Below are 19,081 nucleotides of genomic sequence, written 5' to 3' on the forward strand. Positions count from 1 at the left end.
GCTAAGGTACGAAGGAAATATTTGCAATGCAGTAAAAGTAGAAAAGATACAGGAGAATGTGGTACAGTGGTAGGGAAAGGGATCCCCGTGGGAAGAAGTGGACTGTACTAAACCATCTTATTTACAAAGGAGACACTGAAGAAGGGAGCAAGAGAGATTAATAGAAGTATAGGAGGGTGACCTCCAAAATCAATTATTTGCTATGCTTTACAGTACCAGAAGTAGGAGACCACAAAGGAAGAAGTAGCAGGCTTAAAACTAAAGAAAACACTTGGATACCTAAATACAGTTCCCTTCTCCATCCATACAACATTGTAGACATCAAAAGCACCACCTGGTTTTAAAGTCAACAAGACACAGGCAGAGAATAAACTCAAAGGCCATTAAACAAATATACTGATGCAACTTATGAGTTAATCAGTCTTTAGGCACCAGACTCCTGGAGAATCTGGGAAAGCACCTGCTATATGCTTGCCATGAATACCCACTCTTTCCATGAATACCCACTTCATGTCACCACCCCCGAGCATTCCTCTGAAGAAGGATTGATCTGAGTCCCTTCTGAACTGGAAAGACTTCAACACACACAGGCAAAAGAGGTAGGAGCATGTGACCCCAAAATAAAAAAAATCTGGGGATTATAACTCAAGAAAACCCAGAACCATAATGAGGCTCAGCAGCTCAAGATAAGGAAACTGCAGTGGTAAAGCAGAGTATACAACCACCTTCTTGACAAGTATGGAAGCTAATGACAAGCACTGCAGCTAGAGGTATAAGGATCTCAAAGCACAAATTTTCATTTGCTGATATGTCCCAGTTGAGTGTTGGGTAAGGCCAACACCAAAAGAGACAAGAAATTCTAAGACTTCTTGGGGCCTTAAGCAGCAAATAAATAAATCACTGAAGGAAGTAATACAGCAGAAACATAGCAACAAATGTGGGTGGAAGAACACGTACCCTTCCCTTTGACCACATGTCCAGCACCCTATGAAAGATCTAGTTTGTGTCCTGTGATGCCCATGGATTTGGTGAAGAAGAAAGAGGAGCTATGATCCCTCACTTTTAGTGGTGACAGGCCCTGCCGTTGTTTTATTCATTGTGGAAAGTACAAGAAGGGAACGTACAAAAACTGCAGAGCACAATCATTTATAAGGCCCTCAGCTATTTGATCCAGCATTCAAGTCAGGCCTGTTCTGCCCATGGGGTTGGATTAAGGACCTCCAAATGTCCCTAACTGCCTTATCTTTCTGCAAATCTAAAATGCCCAGTACCTGCTACCCAACCCTGCTGTCCAGCAGGGCTTCACAATAGATGTCACTGGAAATGCACACTAGACCCTGCTACTTCCCCCACTTCAAGATGAGGATCAGGATACTTACTGACCTTCAGTGCAAGCCTGATGCAGAGATAGCCAGAGATAGGGTGGCAGATGGCAGGCAAAAGATATGAACAGGCACTAGAATGCAGCTATGATGGGCCAGCAGCTGTTCCCTGCAACACTGCTCCATTCCTAAAAGACAATCCTTAACAGGACAAAGGTCTGGACAGAGGCAGCCCAATCTTCACTCAGCTCTGCAAGACTAAATAGGGACTCATGTCTAGGTCAAGATCTGGCCTTAGCAAAGGTAGCACAGATGCTATGAGATGAAGGGAGGGAAGGAAGCGAGGAGAGAGGACAAACAATGACAGCCACTCTAGTTACAGGGACAGGAAGGGATGTGTTATAGGGAAGGACAGGAAGCACAAAGTCAGAAGATTAAGTAAGTGGCAAGGGAAATTGAGACAACTAGGACACCAAGGAGAGGAAAGGCATTAATGGCACTTGGGGATGAGAAAAAGTGAAGGCCAAGCAGGGATAATAGGAGCATGAACAGAGAGCAATATGATGCAGCAAAGAGGCAAGGGAAACTGGTGGTGAGAGGGACAGCAGAGAACTGGAGAAGGGAAAACATCTGGACCGCAGGTGAGGAACAGCATAGGCACTAATGTTTTCTTCTGTTCAGCAGAGAAGAATCTGACAGGAGGACTGAGATCAGTAAAAAACAAAAGTCACATCTCTGACCGGGGGCAACATGAGTGACCAGGACACAGACGCAGTGCTCTCCTTCCTTTTAGATAGCAGAAGCATTTAATCGTTCTGCATGCATTACAGCAATTGCAGAACAGTGCATGCAGGTTTCAGTGCCACAGTGCTGGATGGGAGACACAGGGGAAGCTAGAGCTCAGAAAACAAACAGCAAGAACTATTCTCTGCACATACTTTCTGCTCTTGATTGTTGCAGTAGTGAGAGAAAAACAAGCCTCTGAGATAGAGGTATGAAGAAACAGGTGCCTGATACAAGAGGATGGATTAAGTGCTCCCTGTCTAAGCCCCTGGTCTTGACTATTGAAGCAGTCAGGTTCCTCAAAGAGGTGATAAAATGTAACACAACTTCCATCACTGCAGGTGGCAAGAAAATGAAAATGAATGCTTCACTGACACTTAAAACTAAGCAAGGAGGAGAAAAAAAACTAACCCAAAACAAACACAAACAGAACCAACACCAAAACCACACACACACAAAACAAACAAACACACACACAAAACAAAAATCTTTTGGTACAGGGAAGTCCTACTGGCTCACAGAACTGAAGCCTGAGGTTACACCAAAATGAGATCCTTTAACCTTTATTTGCATATGGGCTACCAGTGAAACAAAACCTGGGTCAAAAGGGATGACAGAAACTGAGAGAGACTCTGACCTATCTTTTGAAAACCCCAGAGATCAGTATTACTCAACGCATGCAGCTCCAGAGGCACAGAGGAAGAGGTCATTTTGGCAATTTTAATTCTCCCCCTTTATTATACAAAATACTTTACAATTAAAAAACATTTTCCCCAATAGAATCATATACAGATATTTATAATTAACAAGATCCAGTTGCAGACAAGATGGAAACTTCTGCACAAAGGAAAAACAATAAGAGATTATCAAGTGAAAATTAAGACTTCACCCCTTCCCCACCATATTCTGGGAGGGGAGGTTACATTTTAGACTTTTATTCCTATCGCATTCCCTCAGGAATGAATTCTGGGATATGCTCCTATTCTGACAAGCTAAGGGCCTCCACCTGTGTCCCTAGCATAATACTCCACTCTCTGAAGGTTCATTAAGAGACACTGAGAAACTAGCATCTGGCTATACCGTGAAGTTACTAGTACCCAGAAAAAGGGACTGCTGACCCCAGTTTTCCCTGGCAACCCACATATACACACATGCAAGCACATACATGGGGGAAGCATGCTCAAAACCCAGAATTTTCCACCCTTGCACCAAATGGCAATCCCACCCCAACAAAGCAAACTTCACTCAAGAGGCTTCCAGCAGGTAATCCCTGCAGAATGGTTACCACGAGGTCTCATAGCCAAGCTGGGCATTACTGCAAATGCAGTCTGGCAGAAGGGCTGGATGGTGCTGTCTTCCCCACTTTGATCATCTGCCTACCAGCAGAGTGTCTGTCAGTCAGCCATGGAAGTAACATGAACCGCTCAGGCCACAACAGACAGGTAGGGGAAGTTGCACACTTAGTGGAGGTCCTTGAAAAATGGTTTCCAATGATCGTCCCTACCACAGCGGAGATATGTGTGAACCCTAGTGAACACTTTCTCTCTAAGGAAGTTCACTGCTGGGCTGAGCCAACCCTGCACTCACAGGGAAGCCCATCCCAGAATCACTGCTGGAGGCCAAATGCCTGAAGCAGTGTGGGAAGATCATGGGCATCAGCTGCCCCATACAAGTCACTCTGCCCCAGCATAGAGAGGGCCATGCGGAGGGTGCTCCAGATGTTGTCAGACATAGCGCCTTGCTGCCCCCGTGGACCTCTGCTCTTCTGCTGCATGTGCAAAGCCTCTAAGAAGTGCTCCACAGCCTCACTGTCAATATGAGAACATACACAGGTTTACTGGATAATGTGGTACATCTCATACTCCCTCCCCCATTTACTTCTGAAGTACTTCCACTCCAAAAGTTTCCTCCTCTTCACAAGGTCCTGACTTACTCCAGAACCATTAACAATCCCCTTTCTCCCCTCTGAACAGAAACTGAAGTCCAGATGGCCTCCACTCCAAGTGCATCTGCTTTATATTTTGTTCTCAGAGCAGAGTCTCCACATTCACTCCGCTATTGTATGCCAAGGGAAGGCTACAGGCAACGCATGGCACTGCCCCAGTCACCTATCAGTTTCCCCCATAAACACAGGCACACTCATGGGTCTCAGCAGATCTGCCCATCCTATGCTCACCGGTGAGCGCCTAAGTTGATGCAACTGATGCCCAAGTTGTAGCGAGAGCGGATATATCCTGGCTGGAGCTCCAGTGCCCGCCGATATGCAGCCACAGCTTCCTCACTCCGATTCCCATTGGCCAGGGTGGCACCAAGCTTGTTCCATAGAAGATGGTCCTGGAAGAGCAGGCCAAGAGAAAGGGCTGAAATAAACTGGATCTTTTAAAGCTTCAAGCCAACCCTCCCTCCACCATGTGTCTGCCTTATTCTTCCACTCCAAAAATGTACCACCCATACAAGTAGCACCTCCACCCAAACCTTCACACCTCCAGGTATCTCCAGCAACCAGTCTGCCCTTTCTTACATTGGGGCGCACACTGAGTGCAGCACTGAAGCAATCCACAGCCTTCTCGTACTCGCCACTAAGGTTGAAAAGGACACCCAGGCCACACTGAACATCAGGATCCACAGTCGAGGGGTTGCTGCGCACAGCTGCTAAGAAAAGCTCTTTTACCTCCATGAACAGCGAGCTGGAAAAGCACAGAAAAAGGATATCATTGTACTGTAAAGAGAGCTGGCCTTGGGTTGCTACCTCCGCTCCTGCCTGAACCAGTCACAACCCTCCAAGAAGTCTTTCAGCTGAAGGCCCTAATTTGTCACCCTAACTCACTCAGACAGCAGGGAACCTAGGGCACGCTTGGAAGGCCCCAGGTTTGCTCCCGAGACACTCTCCTCCGGTTCCTTCTCCAGCAGGTGGGCATAGTCTGGCTTATGGCGTAACCAGTCCCGCAGGGTCTCACATGCCTGCTTCTGCAAGGACTCATTAGTGAAGCTGACCGCTAAAGCCATAAGTGCTGTCAAGTTCCCAGGCTGCAGTTCCAAGCACCTGAAGGTCAAAGAAAAGTAAACACAGTACCCAGACACAGGAGGTAACATAATCAAGACAGAGTACACCATGCAAGCCATATGATCCTTGTGGCACTATGCACTAGACAAAGAGCCGTGCTCAGAAGCTCTTCTGCAACACTCACCGTCTAAGGGCACTGATTGCCAAAAGCTCCTGTTCATTCTCTGCTTGGGTGGTTCCCAAATATTGCCAGGCCTGGAGAAGATAGAGATACAGTAAGTCATACTTCTTCATATCCAGAGAAAAAGATCAGCCGATAAACCACAGACATGGATTAAATTCACCGTATTATCCCACACATTTTTAGAGCGAGACCAAATATAGGCAAGTATACCCATTAGCCACAGATAAGTTTCTTTCAGAAGACATAAACACATTATGGCACATAGGTCCTAAAGGACAATAAAACTGGTGTTGTTACTGTGAAACGAAGTGAACGTCTACATGGAGATCTATCATAAAGCAACTGTTGGCAGTTTTATACTTTTAAGTCACAGAATCTCCACTTCTGTGGTCAAAATGCAAATGAAGGAGGGAAAAGCAGATCTCATTTCCCTAGAGCAAAATGGCAAAGTGGCAGTGCTAATATGAGACCCCCGCAAGGCTGTATATACTTGTGCAGTGGTCCACTAGCAAGTGATAATCTTGGGGAGTTGACCGACAGATCTGAAAGCACAAGCGCTGTTATTTTACCCAATTTTCAATCATCCTCACACCAGTATATGAAAACCACTTCCATCTCCAGGCTGCTGACATAGGAAATACTTAAAGCACTAAACCGAAGTACCTGTTCACTTTATGTCGATAACCACACCCCTTGCTCAAAAACAGGCCAGATAGTTGGCAGGACTGTCAGCATGGAAGACCAGCATTTTGAACATAAGTCACAAAATGCAGGATCAACTGTTTCAAGAAAATTGTTTCATTAGCAAAGACCCAGACACACTGCACAAGCCACCACAAGCAAGAGGCAATCCGGTGCCTCAAATCTCTAATGCTTCACCATATAGCTAGCTGCAACTCAAGAAGAGCTGACCCGTGATAACTACATAGTGTTCTCCAGTTAGAAGTCTGTATTCCCAGAATCCAAGGACCTCTGTTCCAAGAGGTCACTCTCATCAACACCTCAGGAATAACAAATTAGGTATTTCCAATAATATACAATTAGCAGGGCTTGAATCAGACACATTTAGAATTCAGCATGCCCGCCCCTTAAGATTCTTCTTCCCCAGGCTGAACAAACCCAGTTCCCTTAGCCTTTCCTCTTCCACCATGTATTCCAGGCCCTGAATGCCTTACTGATTTCCACTGGACTTGTTCTGTTCCTGGGTACTTAAGGTAAGCACTCCAGAAATGGACAACATGAGTGTATTTGCATTCTCCCTCCTGCAAATATCCACATCCCCTACCTCTGGAGAAAGGCATACAGACTATTCCATTTCACAGTTCATCCCACAGAAGCTGAAGTGCTTTATGGAAAAAAGTATTCAACGAAGTAGGAGCTGAAAATCTGTCTTCAGTATAAAAATAATTCTCTAACCCCCAGCTTCAAACAAAAACTGTGAAGACACCCAAGCCATCTCTATCAACCGCTTGAGTTCCGTGTTCTCCTGGCATCTAGACGGAAGACCTATCCAGGACCCTCAGTCTAACAAGCTGCTCAGAATTAGTCCTTAATACAGACACTGAAAGCAGTTATCATCCGCCATAAGCATCTCCAAACTTGCAATGCCAATAGACTTCCACAGAAGCAACTTAAGAGATAAGAACTCCTTGTCTTGGCTTCCTGCATAGTCTCACATGCTCCAAAGATTTTACACAGCTTTGGTCCAGAGCCTCTACACTTTTTGTAACTGACCTTAGTCATAAACCTTCTTGCTCACAGTCCTCCTGGGGATTTACATACATCAGCTACATACTCAGAGCCACAGAAAATCTAGATGTTTTCATACACCCTGCACAGTTAACACTGAAGTGAGTTTTCTAAACAGACCGTAACATCTCACAAACAAAGGATCTGAGTAGCAAGACACCTGGCCAAGGCCTGTTATCTCTGCTCTTCACTCACCTCCATATGATCCGGCTTCTGTTGCACTGCAGCTTCGAAGAGCAAGACAGCATTGGGGAGGTCACCTTCCTGCAAGCACTTCCGCCCCTCTTCAAATGCATCTGGGTGATCTCTCATGGGATTATCTTCCTCAAACTGGTAACCCTAGCAGGGAAGGCAGACAGGGGTTCATGCTAGGAGACAGGCTTAGGGAGAAAAGCACTCTCTACAGTTTAGTACAGTCTAGTCTTGCTCAAACTGCAGACCAGCCAGCACCTTGTCCCTCTGCTAGTTTGTAGCAGATCAGAGAACAATGGCACTTCTTCCTGCCTGCTCAGTGCTGAAAAATTCCCCTAAACCAGACAGGCAATAAGTTGCAACAGAGACTAAACGTATGGGGTGGGTCCTCCCAGCTTGGGGTGGGATGAAAACACTTGCACTCATTCCAAGGAGTACCAGCATCAATTGGTATTTGGTGTTGCACAAGAACTAGACAACATCTGCAGACAAGCACAAGTGAAAACGTATTTGTTTAACCCCTGGCTGGTCTGCGATGAAGATGCAAGTGACAGTAAAAGATCCATGCAAAAAGGAATCCTAGCAGCATTTCAGGCCTGTGGAGCTCACCTGCCAGTTTCCTCAAGGCAGCCCATCACAGTGCTTGGACTGAAAGATCCTGTTCTCTATTACCTTGTCATATGATGAAGAGCTGAGGTCTTCATAATCAGAGAGCCAGGGGTGAGCCTCTGCATCCCTCTTGGCCATCTCCTCCCACTCGGCCTGGAGTTTGTCCCAGAAGTCCACATCTGACTGAAGGGAGAAGAGAATGTGAATAGTGTAACCCAACCATAAACTGAGTTCAGTACACACCCCAGAGAACACCCTCTTAAATGTTTCTAGCCCTCCTCACAGCATGCAAAGGAGAGAGGTAACCCTCAGCTGGTACCCCAGCCCAATTCCTCCATCAGCTTTACCTCCACAGCAGTCTTTGCCTGCTCAAATTCCGTATCAAGAGTTGACATGTTCCCAGATCGTGCAAAGTGATCCACCCAGGCATCGGATGCCCCCTGGGAGTTTGGAAAGAGAAGTACACCTTTCTTTTTAGAATCTGGCAACGTCAGGGCACATTCCAAACCAGCAGGAGGGTCTGTGATGACCCCTCCTCCCCATCAGCAAGAACTGATGGCCTGTAAAGTGGAAGAGAGTTCATCTGGATATCCCTTTTCCCCCAGGTGCTATGGAAGAAACCTTACACTGCACAAATAGCTTCCCAACTTCTGGCTAGATTCTGCTAAGAAGAGCCCAGCAGCCCCTCCCTTGCCTCCCCCAGCCTAGTCATTAGTAGAGCACTGCTGAAAGTTGAACTTGCCATTCTCTATCACTCCCAGACTGCACACTGTTGAAAAAAGCTTTCCTCCTTCAGAGCACATATGGCTGGGGCTCCTACCTGCTGCTGTATAAACTCAGCTGCCCATTGCTCTGCCTGATCTTGGTCTCTGTGGGTCACCTGATTAGCTTCGATCGATACCCTCCCATCTCCGATCTGGCAGACAAACTTTAGGAACTGTGGCAGAGAAATGAAACAAGGGTGGAGCTGGGCAGATATTTTGTCAACAAGCCCTCCACCCATGCCCCTCTCCTTCACTAAGAGGACTTCTCTCTGCAAAGTGAGCACAAAAGGCCCAAAAAGGTGGAGGTCAAGACTTATCATGTGGCAGACATGGATAATATCTAGAGTGAATGGTAGGGATTCAGCTTCCAATAATCAGGGAAGAAATGGAATGCAGGACAACAAGAGGCTTTATTTCTTTACTGTCTTCCCCCTTCCCAATTCCCCACACCCTTTACTCACACTAGGTATCTGTCAACACCAGTCAGGGAATTTCTCACCTCAGAATTCTTGAGTTTTGGATCATCCACTTTAGAGAGGAAATCACTAACAGTTTTCTTAAGATCATCCTCAGGTTGATATTCCTCATACCTGTGTTCAGAGGCAGTAAAAGGGATTATCTTACAACAGGCAACCATGGATTCTTCCACTTACAACAGTCTACACAACGGGGCAGACAACAGTATGGAGGGATACACCCCTCCCCTCACCCCGCAAAGTCTCTGGGGTTCTCGTCAGTGATTCAGTACTTTTATCCACCTGCAAAAAATTAAAATTGCTACTAGGCTAACTGACTGACAAAAACAGTAGCAAAATTAAACAATTACAGTGACAGCACAGTTCTGAAGAACAGTCTGGACTCCTTGGCAAGGATTCTATCAGACACTGCAAGTTTCAGCACTACCTAAAACAAGGTCACATATCTAGGAACAAAGAAAGTAGGTCGTGCTCATGGAAGAGGAACAACATCTTGGAAATGCATCAGCTCCATAGAGGATTGAGGGCTCATAGCAAGCACACAACTCAATGTGTTGTCTAGCTTACAGCAAGATAAGAGTAGTCCCAGGTGTTATCACTACACTCAGTCTTGGTGAAGTCTTTGGAACTGGTGGCAATAACATGTCCATATTTGCAGAAAGGTCTCAGAAAAGGCAAGAGCCATGAGGAAGGAAAATCCAAAAATGCAAAATCTCTTTGAGGGAAAAAATCTAAGCAGCCCAAATTGCTTGCTTGTGCTTTGCTTCTTTAATTGAAAAGCTTGACTGTAGTCAGCAGGTACCTATACAGAGAAGATCCATAGCAGTAGACTGGTTCCTCAGTCTACAACACAAAAGCACATTAAAATAATGTCTAGAAGGCTGAATCTAGAAATATGCACAGGAAAGGCTGAATGTGGTTTGTTGGATAAGGAGAATAAAGCGGTGAAAGTTTACAACTAGTAGTCTAGTCCTTAAGATCTCTAACTCTAAAAAAGCATCTGTTGTGGAAAAATGTTCTGCTCCTGAAATAATTTTAAGGACCTTCACATTAGGCATGAGATAAGTTAGCCTACATGATCACAATATCTTCTTGGAACTAGAAAACAGAAAAGCTAGGATCTCTTAAAAACTTCAGTCTCCAAGCATTGTTTCCCCTTTTCTCTGAAACTAAAGGCCTGAGTACATCAATCTAGGTTAAATGACTGAAAAGCATTCAGACCATAGCAGATTTTCTATCACACATCCAACTTCACCCACCCAAGCAGCAATAACTAGCCTTGAGAAGACAGACTCACCATTTATCTGCCAAAGACTGGTCTTCTAAGTCCCCAAGCCACAGTTTCTCCTCTGACTGCTCTAGGTATTCTTCTGCCCACTTGGCAGGAGACACAGACAGCGGATCTGCATAGGACATTAGGAAGAATGGGGAAAACAGTAAAACAGGCAGATCATCATTCAGATTAGCTTCACATTTTGCTCTCTCCACAGTTAGCTAACATACAGAGAAGACCTCTTCAAAAAAATATCGTTTACACCTGTTTCTTCTTTGTTTATTCTGATCTAAAAAAAACAAAATAATAATAATAATAATCAAGCCTTAGGTTCAGACTGTGTATTAATACATATGTCACTGTGGCACCCATAACCTTATGACTTTCTGCTTTAGTTCCACAATATTTTCATCTGCTCCATGTAGGGTACAATGTAGGTCAAGAAAATCAGCAATGCATTACAAGTCTCTGTCAAAAGCACAGCCAACAAAACACTAGGTTTTCTCAGAACTTTCACGAAAACCTTTGTAAATGCTGATTTATATCCCCAAAAGTTTAAAGAGTGAAGGTCAAAGGATGAGACTACCTGGTTCTCTACAGTGGCCACTCCTGGAGAAGGGAATAGCATCTACTTAAATCTTACTCATAACTTCCAGATTAGGTCACGGATGACAACAGGACTCCATTCCAGCCCCAGCTCTATACACAATGCAGGATGGCTTTTCAGAGAAACTACTGGCTTGCTTGAAATGAAGAGCTTAACCTTTAGGCCAGAAACATTGACTTTGCACATTTCCAACATGCAACATCCCTCTGACTCCATGAAATGGACAAAAAGTATTTCACCAAAGCACACTAAGTAATATTCACATTTGTACCAAAGGCAAATATAGCCTTAAGAGAGGGAATTACAGAATATGTAAGCAAGAAGCAGTACTAGGCCATCTGCAGAATTTGCATGATTTGAATCACAATAACTCATATAAAAACAGTTTGAATAGCCTGCTTATCCTAAGTTCTCCAAGTAACCCAAGCTAAAAACAAAAGACCCTTACACCTGAATAAAAGCTACCACACCACATTGTTCACAATTTGGCTAAGCCGTCACAAAGCAGCCTCACCCACCACCTCCTCGTTAAAGTTGCTACAGTAAATACTGACCGCTGGGTCAAAAGCATTACTCCAATTTCACATTCAGTAACATTCCATTATACACAGGCATGTGACTGGGTAACATCTTGACCGTAATTCCAAAAGGGACCCTTCACCTGTCACTTCAGCAATGAACTCCTGTGACCAGTCAGCCTCATTGTAATCTGAAGAGACATCACCAGCACTATCTGCTGCAGCCAAGAATTCCTGGGTCCAGTTTTCAGACAGTGCCAGGGCTGCCACACCTGGAGCTACAAGAAGAAAAAACAGAAGTGAGTATTGGAGCACTCAAAGGCATCATTTAAGTGTTCCAGGCCAGCCTTCATCCTGTCTGGTCTTTCTCCTTGTTAGAATAAAAGCACAGAAAGATTCCCCTTGGAAGGAATCTCTGGAGGTTGCTACTGTTCTCACAGCAGGTCAACACTAAAGCTAGAGATCAGTTTGCTCAGGGAATTCATCAGGTAACTTCTCAACTTGTCCAAGGCTAGCAATTACCCAGCCTCCCCAGGCACCTGTTCCAGTACTGAACCACCCTCAAAGGGAAGAAATGTTTCCTTACTTCTAGTCAGTTCCCCTTTCTGCAAGTTGTGTCCATTGCACCTCATCCTTTTGCTGTGTATCATTGTGAAGATCCTGGCTGTGACTGCTGAAGAAAGCTACTAGACACTCCATCCTGCCCCACCCCCCCTTAAGATTCCTCTTCACCAGGCTGAACAAACCCATTTCCCTCAGCCTTTCCTCTTACACCATGTATTCCTGTCCCTGACACCTTACTGATTTCCACTGGACTTGTTCCAGTATGTCAGTGTACTGGAAAGCCCAAATCTGGTAAACAATACTCCAGATACAATCTCATAAGTGCTGAATAGATTGGAACCACACTGCTAGGAGCAGCTCTCCACCTCCTCTAGTTTCCCTCACCTCGCTGAGGGGCCTGTCGGAAGCTCGACTGTTCAATCTCTTGCATCTCAGCCAACAGGTCATCCATCTTAAATGTCTGGGGTGCATGGGACAGTAAAGGTGCATTCTGCTCTTGCAGGAACTCTCCAACCAGCTGACATAAAAGGATTACAAACATAGCAAAGAAGATGGAATAGGCAAAGCCACAGAGCATGGGAAAAACAAATGGGCTTGTCAGAAGGAAATACTAATATCAGATAAGGGGAAAAATAGCAAACAGTGTTGATGAGAAAAGTAGTAAGGAGATGCATCAATCTAGTCTTACCTCATCTTCAGTGGCTGCTCCCAGTGGTTTGGATACCTACAAGGAATATTGGGTAATTACCCCAACAGCTTTGACTCCATATCCCTCTCCACACACACCCTGTGACCCACTCAGTTTACACCTTTCTTTTCCTTAAGTTTCTTTTCCTGTCAGCATTTTCTTGCAGTAGCTGCCTGCTTATGTGGAAGCTAAAGGAGCAGGGATAAGTTGAGTGATACTGTCCAACCCCCCGTGCCACCACTTTCTGGGTTAGGGTCTGTGACAGTAAAGAATACAGTTCACCACAGCCACCAACATAGTCTGAGTGCCCATAAATGCAGCTTCCACAAACAGGCCCTCACCTCACAATGCTGCAGGACAAATCAGGTAACCCTGTGATCCCTTTCCCCATAAAAAAAGGCAACGCTGCACTTATCTGCACCCACAGACCCCTCATACTGCTCACCCCACACCCCTCTTCAGCCGGTGCACCCCTATCCCATGCTGACCCACCCAGACACGGGCAGGCCCCACATCCAGCCCCAGCTCAACAAGCAGAGCAACCAATGACACTCACAGCTGCAGGTCCGGGAGCCCCAGGGGGCCAGGCCAGTGGGCCCTGAAGTCCTTCCTGCCGCAAGGCTTTGTCCTGGGTGAAGTGGCCGGCCAGTTTCATGAGTGGGTTGGAGCCCCCACATTCTGGTTCCACCAGCTCCCTCATGGCCATGGCGCCAGTCAGGGAGGGAGCCAAAGGCCGCCGGGCCTGCACCTGGCCCCAGGGCGGCACATACAGCGGGTGAACGCGACGCGGAGTGACCGACTACCGGGAACGCGCGGTGCCGGGCCCCGACTCAACTGCCACCCACCAGCCCCCCCTCCCCTGCGGGCCCGGGAGCCTGCCGAGGAACACCAGACAACTCCAGCCATGCCGCCACAACGCCCGCTCACCCGCCGACTCCCAGAGCGGCCGAGCGCAGGCCGGGCAGGCACAACTACCGTAGCCAGGAAGAGCTTCCGCCTCCCGCCGCCCCGGGGAGCGGGACCCCATGGGCCAGGAGCGGGATCTCCCTGAGCTCCCTCCGCCCTCCCCCAGCCCTCCCGGAGAGGACACCCGTTCTGCAGGACAGCAAGGCCGCGGCCTCCCCAGCGAGTCCCGCGCCCCCGCTGCCCCTCCCGCCAGCCGCCCGGACAGCAGGAGCCCAGCCCTGCCCCGGCACTCCCCACCCCAGGCACGCAGAAGCGGGGGCGAGAGGGGCTCAACAACAATTCCCCCACACCGTACCTGGCACTACCGGAGCTCACAAGGCTCACGGTGTGGGGGGCGGGGCCGGCTCTTAAAGGGAGAGCCGCACCAGAGCGCCTTAAAGGGCCAGACTCCCTTAGGCTGCCAGCGCCCGAAGATCTGTCCCTTTCCGGCTTCGGCCCCAGCCCGGCCTCTCGGGTCCCTCCCGCGGCCCGTGGGGCAGCAACACGAGACATGTTGATGCAGCTGGAGCTGCGCCCGGGCGGCTTCAGCTCTTCAGGGTGCAGCTAGCGGGGCGGTACTGGCGCTTCTCCCTGGCACCGCGCGGCCCTCTGCCCCCGATCGCTGCAGGGCCGCCGGTCTCTCTCTGCCCTTCTCCCGCAGCTCCTGGGCTTGTTAGCAAACAGAACACATAACCACGGACGTAGTTATATGCGGTGCTTTTATTTCAGCGCTGGGAAACCAGGGGTTCCTACCCAAAGCTGGCTTCGACCACCGATTCGAACTCCACTACATTTATACAATTTGGTTACATACATATTCATTAGGGTTACAACGTGTGTATTGCATATTCATCAGATTACATCATTATTTCACAATATCAGTTGCAGCCCCTTGGAACTACTCTAAGCATGCGCAGTGTCCTCTGGTGGTCGTTCAGGGGGTCTTCAGGATGAAGTAAGGAGTCTTCTTCACTTGTGAACTTTTTACCTTTTGTCACTGCACATGCGCACTATTCCTATACTCATTATAAAATACTCAGGTTTCTTGGATGCACATCCTCAAGGTTTCTTGGATGCACATCCTTTCCGTTCAAGATAAGATAAGGACTTACTGAGAACTAATAGAACTAATTTTAATTCCCTACTCTCAAACTAAGAGATAAAACCTTGTATACCATCTGTGAAATTTCAAGATAAGACAAGAATCTTGGATACAGTTTACAAAAGCAAAATACAACTAACTATAACAGGCTGGTTCCCGAGCCCTGTGCCCCCACGCTGGCCTAGCACCGCTGGCGGAGAGGACGGGCACGCCAGCACTGGAGCAAAGCGGCGTGTATATTGTGTGTGCGTATAACAGTCATTGTAAAGGCCCGTGGAGAATGAGAGAGTCTTGTAGTAGTTGTGAATGGCCCACATGCACCTGGCTGATGGACGGCTACTTTAGTATTTGCTTTGGGATCACTAAAATGTTGCGGCTGGTGGTAATGGGTTAAAAGTGCCTGCGTTTAGCTGAAAAGTATGTGGTAGCTCCAGATAAGCCATAGAAATGTCAACTCCTTCACAGTTTTCATCCTTATACACGTGTGATTCCAAAGGAAGAGCAAGCCACCTGGAAAATCTGGGTTCATTTGTATATAGCCTGTAAGAGAATGGGAAAAGCAAAAAGAGGGGTTTGCATGAGGTGAACTGCCTCCTGTGACATTAGGGTACTAGAAATAAACTGGTTTTAGAATCAAATCCCATCTTCTCCTTTTCAAAAGGAACATGTTCCTATGCAGGGTCCTTTTCAGACTTGGCAGATACAGGTTATCTACCCAAAGGTGATGTCTAGTGCTGTTTAGACACTATTCTTTGGCAGTATGTCTTCTTTACTGCTCTCTTTACAGCTTTGGAACGAATATGACATCTACAGCACATTCTGTGCTAGCAAGTAGTATGGCTCAATAGGAGCAAATCATTAGAAGTCATAGAGTCAGGGCTGGAAATCCAACATCCACTCCAAACATGTTTGGGGAACATTAGTTTGGATTATGTCTTCCCTGGTCCCATGGACTGCCCACCAATTTGTAGCTGATGTGCATGAGGTATGCTCATCTGTATAGCACACCTACTAGCTCAGTGCCACCTGAAAGATGTCTAGTTTGCACACCAAGCCTGTTCTGCAGTAAAAACCAAAGCCCAGCAAGCAGGGATCACTGGAAGATTCACTTTGAAACCTTCAGATATCCTTTCAGGTACTGAAATGGAAGCACCCTATATCTGGCAGGCAGCTGCATTAAGATGGCAACACTGGAAAATACATTTACAGAACCATTCTTACACATGGAGACTGACGCTACACATGCTTCGTAACACTGGCACAATACATTCCACTCTTCCAGATGTCTGCCTTATGATATTGCTCCCTACTTGCCTGTAAATTGTAGTCATCCTGGGACTAGGAGTACACTAAACCAACCCTTCCAGAATGAAGCCCCTGGAATGACAAACAAGATTAACCCACTATTGCCAGATGCAATCCTGTATATACTCAGTGTGATAAGGGTTAGCAAGAGCACCTGAAGACAGAGAGAAAGGGAAGAAGCTTTTGACAGAATCCTGAATTATGTTCAAGCAGAACAGATGAACAGTGTGTTGTCCCCAAAAAACAGGGTTCTTTACTCTGTTTGCATAGAAATGAGCCCAATTTAGCACACAGAGATGAGATATTGTATTTATTACAGAGTTGCGCAAGTCTGGATGCTGGAATAAAGACAGCATTCCAGCAAGAAAAGTAAAAGGCATTATATACAAAATCTAATCACTATGTTCACACCCTAAAGAGCCAATTGGTTAGACATTTGCATATTGCATTACATAATCCTTTTAGCGTATAATGAGCAACATTCAGCTGAAGGACACTTTATCCAACAGTCTTGTGATATGTGTTAAATCAAGATTCAACTAATTGAGCGGGCTTCAAAAGGTCTAAAGCTGTAAGGTCAGTAGTGTCTGTAGTTTGTGATTAGGTTTTGCCAGACATTCTTTGTTATACGAGCACACTGACCTAAAACTGAAAGGATTTCTATATCTTTAGGCTGGCAATTGCAGACAGGAGTCATCCTTTTAAGTGATGACAACAAATGCTGCTCCTAGGAAAAACAATAGTCTGCACAGATCCATGGAGAAGTGGAGTGTAGGGATTCAGATAAGGCATGGGCAGAAATCCAAAAGCCATCAGAGACTGAGCAGTGAAGAGGTGAAGATGAAGCAGTTTTGATGTATAAATATTTGTATCAGGGTCTTGGCTTATGCTCATTACACCAATCTATGATACCAGTCCAGCCTGCCCTACTGGTTCAGGACAGGAACTCTGAAAGGCAGCTGGGTAAAAAAGTCCCCATAGCCTCCCTTCTTTAGTCTGAGCAACAAGAATAGGCACCATGGGGAACACACCCAGGGTCATCACTGCTGCCTTCAGGGACAAGACACACTAAAGAAAAAAGGCATTATCTCTTCTCTTCCCCTCTTCTCCTGAGAAGACAGATTCTTTTCCCTGGCTCTTGACTGCCTTCAGGCTCACCATGACTCTTGCAAAACAGCAGTCATAATTGAAACAGTTCCAACACTAGGCAATCCTTTGATCTACTGAAAATGTCATAGTATCATTTGCACCAGTCTGAAGACAGCCTGTACGAAGCTTTCAGAAAGCATCTTCCATGGCTCAGTCACAGTTTGCCATTGCCTAGGAGTACCATGGGTACTGTACCACCTGAAGGTACAGAAGGGGACCTCGCAGAGTGAGACTTTCTAGGTTTTTGACCCAGAGCAAAGGAGACAGAAGGAAAAGCTGGATGGCCCCCTTTATCCCTTACAGTCCCAAAAGACTCTGATTCAACTAAAGGAATCAGAAGTGGTAGTGGTGGCAGAGCATCCAGGACAGCCACAGCAATAGCTATTGGTAGATAAGTATTCGTCTGAACTCACAGATATTTCTGTTTGCAGGTAGAAAGCAAAGGGTCTAATCTAAAGTCAGCAGGAAAAGGAGAAAAGTCAATGGACCGTTGCATGCAAAGTGCAAATATTTTGGCAGTAAGTAGTGAAACATAAGGGGGCCTCAATAACTCTTGGAGGGGTAAGAAAAGCAAATTGTAAAAGGCTAATATAGGCTCTGCATCCTTCAGCCAGTCTGAGTTTCATGGTAGCCAAGTACTCTGCTGAAGGTCTTGGGCCTGATGGGGATCAGCGACAAAATGGAGGTCTCTGCCAAGCTATTCCCCATCCTAACTTTGTGAAATTCATTATTTCTTTCCAAGTGCAGAAGTGCACGCATGCTTTTATTAAATGGTGTGCTACCCTTTCAGGCCATTTCTGTCACTGATCAAGACCATTTGAATACTCACATTGCAACCCCTTTCAGGTTAGTGTTATCTACAAATTTAATAGGCACACTTTCTAATCCACTGTATAAATCACTGAAGAAACTATTAATACCACACTGAGAACAGATCTCTGCAGGTCTCCTTCTTGATGATTTTCTCCAGATAGACAGTGTACCATGGAATACCAATCTTAGAATTTTCTGATCAGTATCAGACTCTGCTCACAGTGATTTCAGTAGATCCAGTTTCCCATGCTTCCTAGGTTGTTTGTAAGACTGTCAGATGAAATAGAATAAAAATCCTTACCGAAGTCAAAATATATAATATCTATTGATACATCCTTATCCACAAGGCCTGTTAGTCTACTATGAAAGATTGGTTTGACTTGAATTTTTTTTTTTTTGGCAAATTAAAAGTTAGAGTTGTCTACTTAATATTTATTTGTTCCAGTTATCACAGGGGGAGGCAATAAAGTAACACTGGCTAGCCAGTAATTCCTGATATAGTCTTTTTAAACAGCCAATATATTTGGCCTTTTCTAGACTTCTGAACCTCTCCATTCTCTAGAGATCTCGAAGATAACAGCCGGTTGGTCTGACATTTCTTCAGCCAGTTCTCCAGCCATCACAGGATTAATTTAGTCAAGCCTAACTGGTCTGAAAACGTTGACTCTGCCTAAGTGCTTAGAAATCTAGAATGACTTTTTGCCCACATGTCATTTGTGCTATTTAAGGTATTCATCTAGCCAAAATTACAGTGAAGACAAGTGAAAAATACTTGCAACTTCTTGGTATCTTTGATCAATTTTTCCATTTCACAGACCAGAAGGCCAATCTTTTTACTAGTGTTCTCATCACTGCCCATGTAGTGACATGAACTATTGATAGTTCTTTTCTTCTCCACCATAGATAATTATTCATTTCCTCTTTGAAGTATCTTTGTAGGTGCCTGAAGTCATTTGCCATGTTTCCCTCAATTCCTTCTTCTCTAGGCTACACAATGCAATTTTTTCAGTCCTCCTGCTTGGATGGCCCAGGTG

General features: G+C 45.9%; 1 protein-coding gene across 3 annotated transcripts; it reads right to left on the reverse strand.

Annotated features, from left to right (window-relative positions):
* Positions 1-2,811: 2,811 nt before the first annotated feature.
* Positions 2,812-14,112, reverse strand: PEX5 (peroxisomal biogenesis factor 5). 3 transcript variants are annotated; one of them, XM_082043052.1, is made up of 16 exons: positions 13,995-14,112; positions 13,290-13,481; positions 12,734-12,769; positions 12,430-12,562; positions 11,625-11,759; positions 10,381-10,486; positions 9,107-9,197; positions 8,664-8,780; positions 8,191-8,283; positions 7,907-8,026; positions 7,238-7,381; positions 5,294-5,364; positions 4,933-5,148; positions 4,627-4,792; positions 4,282-4,439; positions 2,812-3,913 (listed from the first exon to the last, which is right to left on the reverse strand). In XM_082043052.1, exons 2-16 carry the CDS (start codon positions 13,437-13,439, stop codon positions 3,712-3,714), a joined length of 1,938 nt encoding a protein of 645 aa, XP_081899178.1. In that variant the 5' UTR covers positions 13,440-13,481; positions 13,995-14,112; the 3' UTR covers positions 2,812-3,711. The 3 variants fall into 3 exon arrangements, with proteins under 3 accessions (XP_081899178.1, XP_081899179.1, XP_081899180.1); XM_082043053.1 differs by lacking the exon at positions 8,664-8,780; XM_082043054.1 differs by lacking the exons at positions 8,191-8,283; positions 8,664-8,780.
* Positions 14,113-19,081: the final 4,969 nt, after the last annotated feature.

This window comes from Streptopelia decaocto, assembly GCF_964273445.1.
Source record: "Streptopelia decaocto genome assembly, chromosome: 1".
Classification (NCBI taxonomy): Eukaryota; Metazoa; Chordata; class Aves; order Columbiformes; family Columbidae; genus Streptopelia; species Streptopelia decaocto.